Source organism: Conger conger, chromosome 1, assembly GCF_963514075.1.
Source record: "Conger conger chromosome 1, fConCon1.1, whole genome shotgun sequence".
NCBI classification, from domain to species: Eukaryota; Metazoa; Chordata; class Actinopteri; order Anguilliformes; family Congridae; genus Conger; species Conger conger.
In genome coordinates, this window is record NC_083760.1 from 69,288,435 (window position 1) to 69,300,530 (window position 12,096).

General features: G+C 44.4%; 1 protein-coding gene across 1 annotated transcript in view; it reads left to right on the plus strand.

The window, feature by feature from the left end:
- skap2 (src kinase associated phosphoprotein 2) overlaps nt 1-12,096 on the plus strand; it is a 31,061-nt gene that overhangs the window by 13,290 nt on the left and 5,675 nt on the right. Inside the window, exons 5-10 of the mRNA XM_061221254.1 lie at nt 317-397; nt 1,503-1,586; nt 1,888-2,012; nt 3,736-3,799; nt 4,699-4,851; nt 10,921-10,992. Of these exons, the coding sequence (XP_061077238.1) occupies nt 317-397; nt 1,503-1,586; nt 1,888-2,012; nt 3,736-3,799; nt 4,699-4,851; nt 10,921-10,992 (579 nt within the window). The remainder of the gene's footprint in view (nt 1-316; nt 398-1,502; nt 1,587-1,887; nt 2,013-3,735; nt 3,800-4,698; nt 4,852-10,920; nt 10,993-12,096) is intronic.

Consider the following 12,096-nt stretch of genomic DNA (forward strand, 5'->3'; position numbering starts at 1 on the left):
AAGATGGATCATCTGTGCTGGATGTGACCTACTTCTCTGTACACTTGCTCTCATTCTTTCATTTCGAGCAAGACCTCTTGTATTGGCTGGAGACAACTTTTCTTGCAATAAGACACAAGGAACTAAGCCATTTTGTCAGCAGTTTTCATAGTTGAATAAGGTATGAAGTTTCAATGGTGAGAACTTAATTGATTAGTCAGCACATTCTCGAAGTGATGACCTTTTGTTATGTGGAGCATGGACGTATAGGAGAGTTCCCTGTATTTTGTGTATGTTACCCATGGAGGCTCTTACTTGTTCCTCTGGATTCTCCTAGGTGTTCAGCAATCTCCACCCATACCTGCCCAGGATCTTGTATCTGTATTCAAGGCTGGATACTTGGAGAAGCGTAGGAAAGGTGGGTCTACGTTTTAAATACTGTAGTGTAAAACGAGAAACGTTACACAGAAATTTTGAAAGTGATTAAAATGATCAGATTTAAGTATCGCAAATTGTCTGTCATGGGTCTGGTATTCCTACTTTAATCCAAAACGGAAAAAACAAAGCATGTGAACTTAGCTGGCTAGCTCATCCCTTGTATACATTTTTTAATCAATTGTTATTTATTTAGACATTTCTTGCTAATATTTTACTGTTATCGGTGAACTAGCACATTTTTATAGTAATCTATGCAGTATCTAATATCTTGTGATTCGTGTGGTAGACTAGTGGTGTAGTTCTTACTTCTGTCTAGAATATTCGCTAAAACTGGGATTTCACAACCCTAGTATATATGATCCAAACACAGATGAAAATGGTGCTGTCATACACAAGTGAAGTCACAAGTGAGACAACATGAATAAAATGAACATTGGATCATAGCCTACATTGTATTGAATTTGACAAAAAACAGATATGCTGTTGTAAATTACATGTATATTGGTAGAGAAGGGAAAGTGTGTTGTAACCAAACTTTTATTGCTGTGAAAATTTATTTTAGGCAAATGAGTGATGTTGCTGCCAAAGTGCCATGTTTTACCTTGTTTTTACAAAAAAATTGTTTGTAGCTGATGTATTTAAAGGAACAGCAATGATGCTGTAACAGCAGAAATTAGATTGATTGTCACTGTTAATTAGATGTGATCAATCAGTGTTTGATTCAAGACAGAAACATGCTCTGATGGATCACCTTACAGTTGCAAAAAGTATGATATATAAACAATTTGCTGTTGATTGGGCGAGAAAGTGCAATAAAACCCACCAGAGCATTAATGGCAGAATAGCAGAGCATTTCCCCTCAGACATAGGTGGCAACAGGAGACACAGTGAGAATGTAAATCACTTCCATCTGATTGGGTAAATGCAGTATGGGTACAGGAAGAACTACATTCGCCGTATTATTAATTGTGGATATATTAGAATCATGCACAAGATCTCATTTGAAATAGGAATTGTGAAAAAAAATGGAAGCCATTAGTGCTTCTTTGCATTGCATTTTGATAGTAATGTTGTATTTCTCCTAGATCACAGCTTCTTTGGAACAGAGTGGCAGAAGAGGTGGTGTGCCCTTAGCAACCGAACATTCTATTACTACGGGAGTGAGAAAGGTATGGTACATACACATGTGCGTAGAGGTCCTCACATTTCTAATTACTCTTCATTCAAACTGTGACTACTACTGCTTTAGACTACAAACCCCCAAAGCCCTACACCTGCCAATGTAAAGCCAGCTGGTCAACAGAAACCTATCAAAGTATCTAAAATATCATTCCTGACACACACAAACTGTCTGAGCCATCAGAAACATATATAATATCTATAACTGAAATGATCCATAAAAAAGCATGAGAAACATTTTATATGCATGTTCTCAAATATATGCTGTCTGGTTTCACTCTTACATTTCAGATAAACAGCAAAAGGGGGAGTTCTGCATTGATGGTTATGAGGTGAAAATGAACAGCACGCTGCGTAAAGATACTAAGAAAGATTGCTGTTTTGAGATCTGTGCTCCAGACAAGCGTGTATATCAGGTCAGTCCTGCAACCACGACACTAACACTTCACCTTGCACAGGAATACTCTGGTGTTTTTTATACGTTTTTGGTTTTAGTAACAAATTGTTGCACATGAGTATTTTGGACTGAAGGAAAAAACTGTGAGGGTCTTTTCCTCTCTGGTGTTTTTCCATATGAAGAGTTTTGTAGAAATAATGCTATCATGTTGTGTGAATTTTAGAAGTTATTCTGATAATTGTGCAATTCTGACTTGCTCTTTGTGGTTAGAGTAGGTGACTAATACGTTGTGTGTGTCTATTTATGCCTGTCTGCAGATGTACGGACATGTACTGGGCTCTGTGGTTAGAGAGAGTGTAACTATGTTTAGAGTGTGTGTGTGTGTGTGTGTGTGTGTGTGTGTGTGTGTGTGTGTGTGTTTTACACTGAGGTTAGACAGTGCCGTGTGAGATCGTACTCTAAATGCATTGGTTCAAATAAAAAAAGGAAATGTTCTGTTCGCCACCCATGGATTGTTTCGCATGTATTCGGTTCTGTTTGGTTCGCTTGCCTCAAAAATCTTCTTTTCTTTCTAGCTTATGAAATAGACACTCACAACTTGCTGTTTAAAATTTCTCATGTAAAGGTTATTTTGTTCCTTTGTTGTAAATGAGAAAAAGAAATTCAGAGATCATTTAAACTCTCATTGTTTTCATTTAAATCAAAGGTCTCACAGAACTATTTGCATAGGCTTTTTGCTGAAGCACCTAACAGTCGGTCAGTTTGTGAAGTAGCAAATGCGCAAGAAAAACCAAGCCTGTGATAATGATTTGTTTAGTCTTAACAATGCTCGTAATAGGAAAAAAAAATGGTGGTGGAAAACTCAACGTCTATGTGTAACCACTGCTTCTCAAATGTGTCATATGCTAATGCTAAGACATTGAACATTTTCCATTGACAGGACTCTGGTGTGTCTGTTACAAATTCATCAAAGTGGTTTCAACTGCAATGAAATCGCAAGTAGAAAAACTAGTATTTTCTAAAGAAATCTTCAATCTGATGGGTGAAAACCTGTTTGTCTTCATGCCTTTGATAATGATTTTTAATAACCATTAGAATAACTTTTTTTATCATATATTTTGAAATTAGATTGGCATTGTTGCAATGGCACTTTTAGTTCTCTTTTGGTTTACCCATAATTTACAGAACCAAACTGAACCGCGACTGACACCAAACCCATGAACCACACGTTTTGTTAAAATTGCACCCCTAGTGCACACATGCATACCGTGGTTAGATTGTGCTTACAACTGTAACCATGTAACTAGCAGCTTCACAGGCCTGAGTTCATCTTCTGCAGCTGATGATGTCGTCAGGTGCAGGCTGCAGGGTGCACACGACAGGAGTAGCTTCAGGAAACTGAAAGATGCAGGAGTGAAACGGGGGGGTCTGGGCACCATCAAGGCTGGGCGAGTGACAGTGATGAAGGAAAGTAACTTCCTCTTCGCACATATGCCATCTGTCACTCCTGCCCTCAGATCCATCAGCCCCCCCCCCTTCTCAATCCTGCAAATTTGTCTAAATCAACTGAACATCATAGGAGGCAACCATGCAGCAAAGAGAAGGAAGGCACAGACAGGGTGCACATTGGGTCTCTAAGGAAGAGTGACACTGATCTCTCTGTCTGGCTCTCTCTCTCTCTCCTTTCCTCCCTCCCTTCCTCTTCCCCTCCCCCTCTCTGCGTGTCGCTGTAATGGCTCCAGTTTGCGGCTGCCTCGCCGAGAGATGCAGAGGAGTGGGTGGAGCAGATCCGCTTTGTTCTGAGAGGTGAGCAGCTCTGATGGTGTGAACAGCTTGTTTAGAGCCATTTATAGCCACTCTATTAAGGCCTCTACCCACTGGCCATGAGCTCATGAAGTGTTTCATTTCCTGTTGTGCAGCAAATTATGTACAGCACCTCAATGCTTACATACTAAACCGATGAATACATATCACTATGCTGATAACCTTTGAGATATAAGGAGATATTATATCATCAGGGCTTATTCAATGTAAAAACCTGATGTCACTTTATTATGAGATACAAACCAATATTAAGTAAGAGTTAAAAATGATCATTCTTCATCCTTATCCTGGAGGCTTGGATTGTTTGTATTCTTCACATGATCCATTTTGTTATAGCTGGGTTGGGTATTCAGGTTAACTACAACAACTTGCTCTGGGATCAACAGCAATGATGCACCTGGGATGTATAGCTGGAGCCCAATGGTCTAGTTTCCTAATTGCTACTCCACATGACATAACATAAGATTAATCACTACGCATACATACACACATACATGCACTACATGCATACATACACCCATGCATCATCACGCACTGAAGGTGTCCTCCTGTCTGTAGACACGTGTTTAGTACCATACACACATGCATCATCACGCACTGAAGGTGTCCTCCAGTCTGTAGACACATGTCCTCCTGTCTGTAGACACGTGTTTAGGACCATACACATATGCAGTCATCCTGTCTGTAGACTTGTGTTTAGTACCATACACACATGCATCATCACGCACTGAAGGAGTCCTCCGGTCTGTAGACACATGTCCTCCTGTCTGTAGACACGTGTTTAGTACCATACACACATGCAGTCCTCACGTCTGTAGACACGTGTTTAGTACCATACACACATGCATCATCACGCACTGAAGGAGTCCTCCTGTCTGTAGACATGGAGTCGGGGCTTATCCCTGAGGATGAGGATGAGCAGGAGACCTACGATGACATCGGTGTTCCAGAGGAGCGGCCCTCGCTCCACACCCCCACCCCTACCCCCTCACACTCGGAACCCGTGGACGATGACATCTACGAGGAGCTCCCAGGTAAGCCGGCTCCCTGTCCCCTATGTCTCCTTCAAATGTCATGATGTCATTCGGGCAAAACTGAAGAGAGATGAAACGTGGACCTGTGCTTGATGGATATTTGGAATTCACATGGGAACCATCTATGCAGCACTCACCCCTCTCTCTATATGCACTTGCACATAATATACAGTATATCCATAGCTTTCCCCATCCCTCTGGAGGAAAGTGGCTATCCTCCCTGTTGGATTCTTGCCTGTAGCCAGCTTGCTCCTCGAATAAGTGCTGCAGTCAGGAAGAAGGATAAATAGGGCAGTAATTAATGAATCTTGTGTTGGGCTGCCTGTAAGCCTTAGAGTGTGTCGCTGTAATTAAACCAAGTATAGGACACACGACTTCATTCTCTCTCTCACGCACACATACAGTACGTACACGCACACATGCACACACACACACACACACACACTCTAATTGACTAAATGACTAATGGGGTGTTAAACAGGATGCATTCCACCTCAGAACATCACAGTGATATGGTGACCTTGTTACTGTGACATTAATTGTCAATAGAGGCTTGGTTAGCTTCACTGCCCGGCCGCCTTAGAAGATTTGTAATGCTCATTGGGCTGCTCTCTGACAGCGTAATAAGAGCAGTCTATTTGTGTACCTGTGGGCTCACCACTGGGAATACGAGGCATTATCCTACATAAGCACAATGGAGGGAGGTAATCGGTTATCGCTGTAAGTCCAGGGCAGCAGGGTGTTCTGACACTGGAACACCTATATAGCAGTGTCACAGATCTACACTGGGCTCAGTGTTTGTCTGATAACTGCTTTAGATCTTGCAGTGCATAAGTATCATTTTATATGTACGGTATAGTATCTTGGACAGTTTAGACTAGCTACTGTATATTGTACATTGTGAATCCCTCATTCTGTGCATAAGCTATTGCTCATTTAATAATACATTATGTGTTCTTGCTGTTACTGAAATGGGAATTAAATTGTGGTGCCAGAAATTTAAAAACAATCCGCTTGGCCCAACGCAGCAGCTTGAAATATATGTATTTCTGGGGATATAATTAATCTGGGGAAAAGGCTGTCGTGGCTTGCTCTATGAAAGAACCATTGTAGGATTCAATGTTGACCATAGCTACATGCAATTTGGGGGAAAATGGGTTCTTGTTGTTCCCTCTAGAACTGACAATTAATTGGTAACATTGGGGATAAGAATTATTCTTTTAAAACGTTACCTGGCAAAAAAAAAACCCAGTACATATTTATATATATTCATATTATATTTTGTTTAGTAACTGACAAACTTGAAGGTTGGCTTCCTCCGTGGAAAGGATTATATATATAAGGATTATATCAAACACTATGTATGAAATGTATAAATGACAAATATTTACAATATAAGCATTTAACTGCATGAGGAGGCGAGGCTGCAAAAGAAACTGAGAAACCTAAACCACTGGAATGCACCCTGACTTTACTGTGCGGTTGATGTACGCAGACCCCTACCATTATTATGTGGAATATTCTGGAATGTCACCTGGAATCCTGTTCCACCACACATTTATTTTTACAGTTGTGTTGGAAGATGAATGTATTTTTTCTCTGTACTTGGTCCTTTTAAACATATGCCTCAATATAATTACATCATGGGACCACTTAACATGTTGCTAAAATAAGACTTACTTACTGTAGTAAGACGAACAAGGCTGCAAGTTGATGCCAAGCCTAGACATGACAAAAAAAGTTATGTTTTTTTTTTACTATCATAAATGCCTTCATATTTATTTTTGTTCAGTGATTTACAGCAGTCTCTTGAAATTATACTTGCATAGTGGGTAATTTTATTGTGCAAATGTAGTTTATATGTCTTGAAAATGCTTGCTCTGGGGGATATTATATTGCAGTCTGGACCACTACGCGGTACTTTTGTGGTCAGGCTTTTAGTGGCTTCCATTCTCTTTGTTTTAGTGTACAATAGGCTGACCGACTCAATCACTCATTGTCTCCCAGTAGACTGAGGATTTAGACTGTGGTGTGCAGAATGCAGTGTGTCTTGCTTATTGTACAGTAAATCCAGTTCTGGAAATGGACAGATGTAGTTTGCTAAGAGTGATGCTAACAGGTGAGCTGTCAGAGCAGGACTGAGGTATTAACTTCGGAGTGTTTCCGGATATTTCTGCTCCTGTGCTTGTTACAGCTGAAGAATGTACCTCAGGCTGGGTGTCAGAGCACCGGGTTTCAACCAGATATGAAATATCCCTCCCCCACAGAGGTCCCAGAAATAGCACCCTCTGCCAATCTCATTCCCTGGCAGTATACAGGAGATCCGAGTGATACAACTGCAGGGCATGGTTGCAGCCGCACCCACAAGCGCAGGAGAGACTGTAATAATGGTGCTTGATGATACTTACTCATTTTCACAGCGTACTCATTAGCCACACCCCAGTGTCCTCCCTACACTGCCTGAAGAAACAACATTTTTCTCTACTGAAAAGAATATAGACACAGATAGACACACACACACACACACACAAACACATAGACACACGCACACAAACGCATGCTCACACAAACACATGTGAGCACACACACTCACGCACACAAACGCATGGACATACACTCATGCACCCACACACACTGACACACACACGGGCACAAACACACACACACACACACACAAATACACGCACATGTCCACACACACACACAAACACGGGCACAAACCAACACACGCACACACAAACACACAACACACACACACACGCAAACACAAACACACACAATGTAAAGACGGGAGAGCCATCTGGCTCTGGTTCACCCTAAGATTACAACCACTTACAGCCCCGATTACCGATGCTGCCCCATATATCAGCCCTGTCGCTTCACTCCTGCCAAATAAAGATGTCAGCCTGATGCTCGCCAGGATGAAGAGATACTCTGATGAAATTATCTTCTCGCAGAAATACAGCGCCGTCAAAGTGCTATCCATAAACAACAGCAGCTGGGGCCCACTTCATTATCAGAACCGTGCAGGATCTGGTCCAGTTCTCCATAATGTCTGCTGCAGGCAATGGTCCACTTCCTCAGCACCTGAGAGACAAAGTGCCTCAGACTTCCATCAACTCGAACACAAAGGCATTCTGCTCATGTCAGTAAAGCATTTTGTTTTTCTTTCTTGGATGAAATGCCTGTTTCTCCTCAGAACATGGAGTGGGCTGTGCTGTGGCCCTGCTCATTTAATGTGGGCAAACCAGTATCTGCAGAGAGAGGAGCGAGCCGCCCCTTTATCTCTGCTTCATAGTGTTTGTGTTCCAACTGAGCCTTCCTTGCGTGTATTGCATGTATTGTGTGTATTGCGCGTGTTGCGTGTATTGTGCGTGTTGCGTGTATTGTGCGTGTTGCCTGTATTGTGTGTATTGCGTGTATTGCATGTATTGTGCGTGTTGCGTGTATTGTGTGTATTGCGTGTATTGTGCGTGTTGTGTGTATTGCGTGTATTGTGCGTGTTGCGTGTAGTGTGTGTATTGCGTGTATTGCCTGTATTGCGCGTGTTGTGCGTGTCGTGCTTGTCGTGCGTGCTGTGCATACATGTGTGTGGACATGCATTTGCTACACTGCAGTCTGCGCATATGTGGTGTAGTCTTTCAGATTTATTGTGAATGTGTTCCACTGCCAATGCGGTGAACACATGAGTGTGGTGTCGGGGTGCTGCTGGACAGCAGAAGGAGGGTGTTTGCTCCTGCTTCCCTGTTTGAGATCAGGGGCAGAACAGGACCAGAGCAGACCAGCTGCCTGTGCCCACAGCCCGCCCAGAGCCGCTCGGCTCACCATAGGAACGGCACACTGAGCATTACCTATGCAAGAGGCATCTTAATTAATCTTGGTGATGACAGTATGTTCCTCTTTCAGTAAGACTCCATATTGATTAATAATAATGCCATTGAACAGAATGACAAATGATGCTGCCTGGAAATGCATAACTTTTTCCAATCAATTTTGTGCTTTATTTTGCTCCTGTTGGGAGCTTGGTTTGCAAGGATGTAACATCCAAGTTTTTCCCCAGTGGAGTCTAAGGCTTATAGCAGTGCCGCTGATGTGTGGCTGTGTGTGTGTGTGTGCATGCATTGGGTGTGTATGGATGAGTGTCTGTATATTTGGTTGCCATACATGCTTGTATAAAAGTAACCATGTAAGTGTGGACTGCTCTTCATGATCAGCATGCAGTATATTTCAGTGTAGAGACCCAGTCCCCTTAATGCATCACTGTGACGCCCTCATTCCCATCTTCTGTCTCACCCTGAGAGACGGTACCTGCTCTTGCGTTCGGTTTCCAGAGCTCAACTCCGGAAATAAGCATGAAGGCCCTCCTATATAAATATAAATGTACATTTCCACCGAAAGCAAGTGCTCCAGAGCAACAGCATCTCTGTTTTTTTATTATCTGGAAAGGCGCAATTCTATTCCCAAAATCCTCCCTCCATGTGTCTACTAGGTGTAAATATAATTTGCCGTGTTCAGGTTATGCATAATTATGAAGCGTTCAGCGTATTTTGGGTGGTATTTATTATCGTTTTTTCCACGGAAGCCCGTGAAGATGTTTTGAATGTGGGCTGAGCGAGAGGAATTGGGTTGGGAGCGCTGAGGATCTGTTGCCTGCATTACCCTGAAGCCCAGTGGAGCGGGTAATTTAGATCCCATCTGTGAGTCCGGCTCCCGATCCAGCCCTCCCCGTGTCCCAGTCACTTCTTGGAGACTCCCACAGTGTTGTGCTTCCTGAGAAACCAGTGGGAATAACGCACACATCACAACACATACATCAAGTATTCGGTCTTCTGCTCTAATAATTAGATTTGTATGTTTCTCTTCGCAGTTGTGCGAGTCATGCACTTGGAGAGAGCCGGGGCCATTTTAAGCTCATCCCTTACCTCCTTTGCTTTTACAGTAGCCGAGACTTTGCTGAATATCCTTGTTCATCCATCTTCCTGACTGTGTCTCTACACATTATGTGTATAAAATACTCTTCACTTAAGGACCAGGGAGATCGGTGCTTATAAACATTTAACGTAATAATTGATTTCAACACAAGGCATCAACAGTACACCACTATCTGTCCGGACAAGACAATTTGTCAAGCTCTATTGCCAAACCATTGTAGATTTTTATTCATTGGGCTCTGTTGTATTTTCTTTGCTAAGAGTGCTGTGTCAATTAAAATTGGATTAATTGAGTACATCCAGGCTAGCACAAATGTAATGGCTGGTTTGTATTGTTTGTTACATGGTGTATAGAGGACTTTTATTGTCCATATTTTGGCCGGACCAGGCCTTTTATCATACATAGTTTATGCCTGTTGATCATTCTCCTGTGTTTGGTGGCTTTGATAGCCTGGGCATTCAGTAAATAATTACAGAGGCTTTGTTTTGTTGTCCTGGTAGTAGGTTTGCTCCATGGTTAAGCACAGTTCTTACGCTGAGCATGTATATCTCAGTATGGTGGGGCGGGCTGTCTCAGGCCTGTGGCTGCTGCTCAGGATCAGTGGGAGCAGCTCTGCTGAAGCTGTAGCGGGCAGGGCCGTGGGCTAACTGTTAAAGCTGTACTGGGCAACTGTTGAAGCTGGCTGTTGTACCTGTCAGGGCCATGGGCTAACTGTTCAAGCAGGCTGTTGTAGCAGGAAGGGCCGTGGGCTAACTGTTAAAGCGGGCTGTTGTAGCAGGAAGGGCTGTAGGCTAACTTTTAAAGTGGGCTGTTGTAGTGGGCAGGGCTGGAGGCTAACTTTTAAAGTGGGCTGTTGTAGTGGGCAGGGCTGGAGGCTAACTTTTAAAGTGGGCTGTTGTAGTGGGCAGGGCTGTAGGCTAACCGTTAAAAGTGGCCTGTTATAGCGGGCAGGGCTGTAGGCTAACTTTTAAAGTGGGCTGTTGTAGCGGGCAGGGCTGTGGGCTAACTGTTAAAGCAGGCTGTTGTAGCGGGCAGGGCCATGGGCTAACTGTTGAAGCAGGCTGTTGTAGCAGGCAGGGCCGTGGGCTAACTGTTGAAGCAAGCTGTTGAACTCTCTGTTGTGTTTTCCCTCCTCAGACGAAGACCTGCCTAATCCTCCAAAGACAACAGTGGAGGCAGTGAGCAAACCCCCCTCTCCCGCCGTGACAGGTAATTACACCCAGATCCGCCTCTCCCGGTCGTTCCGCTAACTGCCCCACAATCCCTTAATCTGGCGGAGTTCAGGCCTGCCTGCCGCGTGTGTGCTTTACTGGCAGAGGCGTGGGGACACTGCGCTGTTGTGGGCCAGGGAGAGCGGCGTGTCAGGGGGATTTACAAAGTAAGCCAATTTATACAAGGTATCCCGGCCTGAATTAGTGGGTAATGACTCAATTAGCTTTCATTTCTGCACAGAGGAGATTTGGCTGCATAAATTATGGCTGTCATCATTGGGAAAGTGTCACCGGCAAAGGACAGTTTATAAATACAACACACAAGCGCTGTCACACCTATACCCGTGTAATATAGACATCTTTGTATACTTTGTGGTGGAGGGGAACAGACTTGTGCCATTCAGCGCGTGACAGGGGACGGGGCCCGGCCCGGGGGAGAGCCCGCGCCAGCGTCTGTGAAAAGGTCAACTTGACACGGGCGCTGCCCATCGACCCGCCGCTCTGTCTGCTTTGATAAAAATCAGATAAACTTAAGACCACTCATTGATCCCCAGGCTGTTTAAATGTTGGCCATGCATATCTTTATTGCATATGATTAGCCGAGCAGGCAAATGAAGACCTAGAGGAGATGAGGGAGGAGGAGGGGGGGGGGGGGGGGGAGGGACCGCTGACGGTGGTGCAAAGCGGCCCTGGCCTGGGTCCCGGGCCCCACAGGAAGGGCCCCGCCGAGGTCTGCCCACTGCCCTTTACTCCTCTGGCCCGCGGGGCAGGGGTGTGGAGGCTCGGGCTGCGCTGCCCGGCCCTGGCTCTCCTGTCTGGGTCGTCTCTGCCCCAGTCCTCCCGTTGGGCTGGAAATGGCGGGCGTGTCTCTGCGGCAGCGCCCAGGCTGGTTGTTTCAGCGTGGGGCACCGGTGCCTGGGGAAGTGTCGAAAGGGTGACCCCGCTCAAGGGATGTCACCTCACGGGGCTCCCCCATGCCCTGACGTGGACAGGAAGTGAGCCAGTATGCACAGGAAGCACGTCTGACAGGCAGGAAGTCCGAGAAAGAGGGGCAAGATGGATGAGAATGTTGGTATATGAGTTGCACTGGAGCCAAGATGGA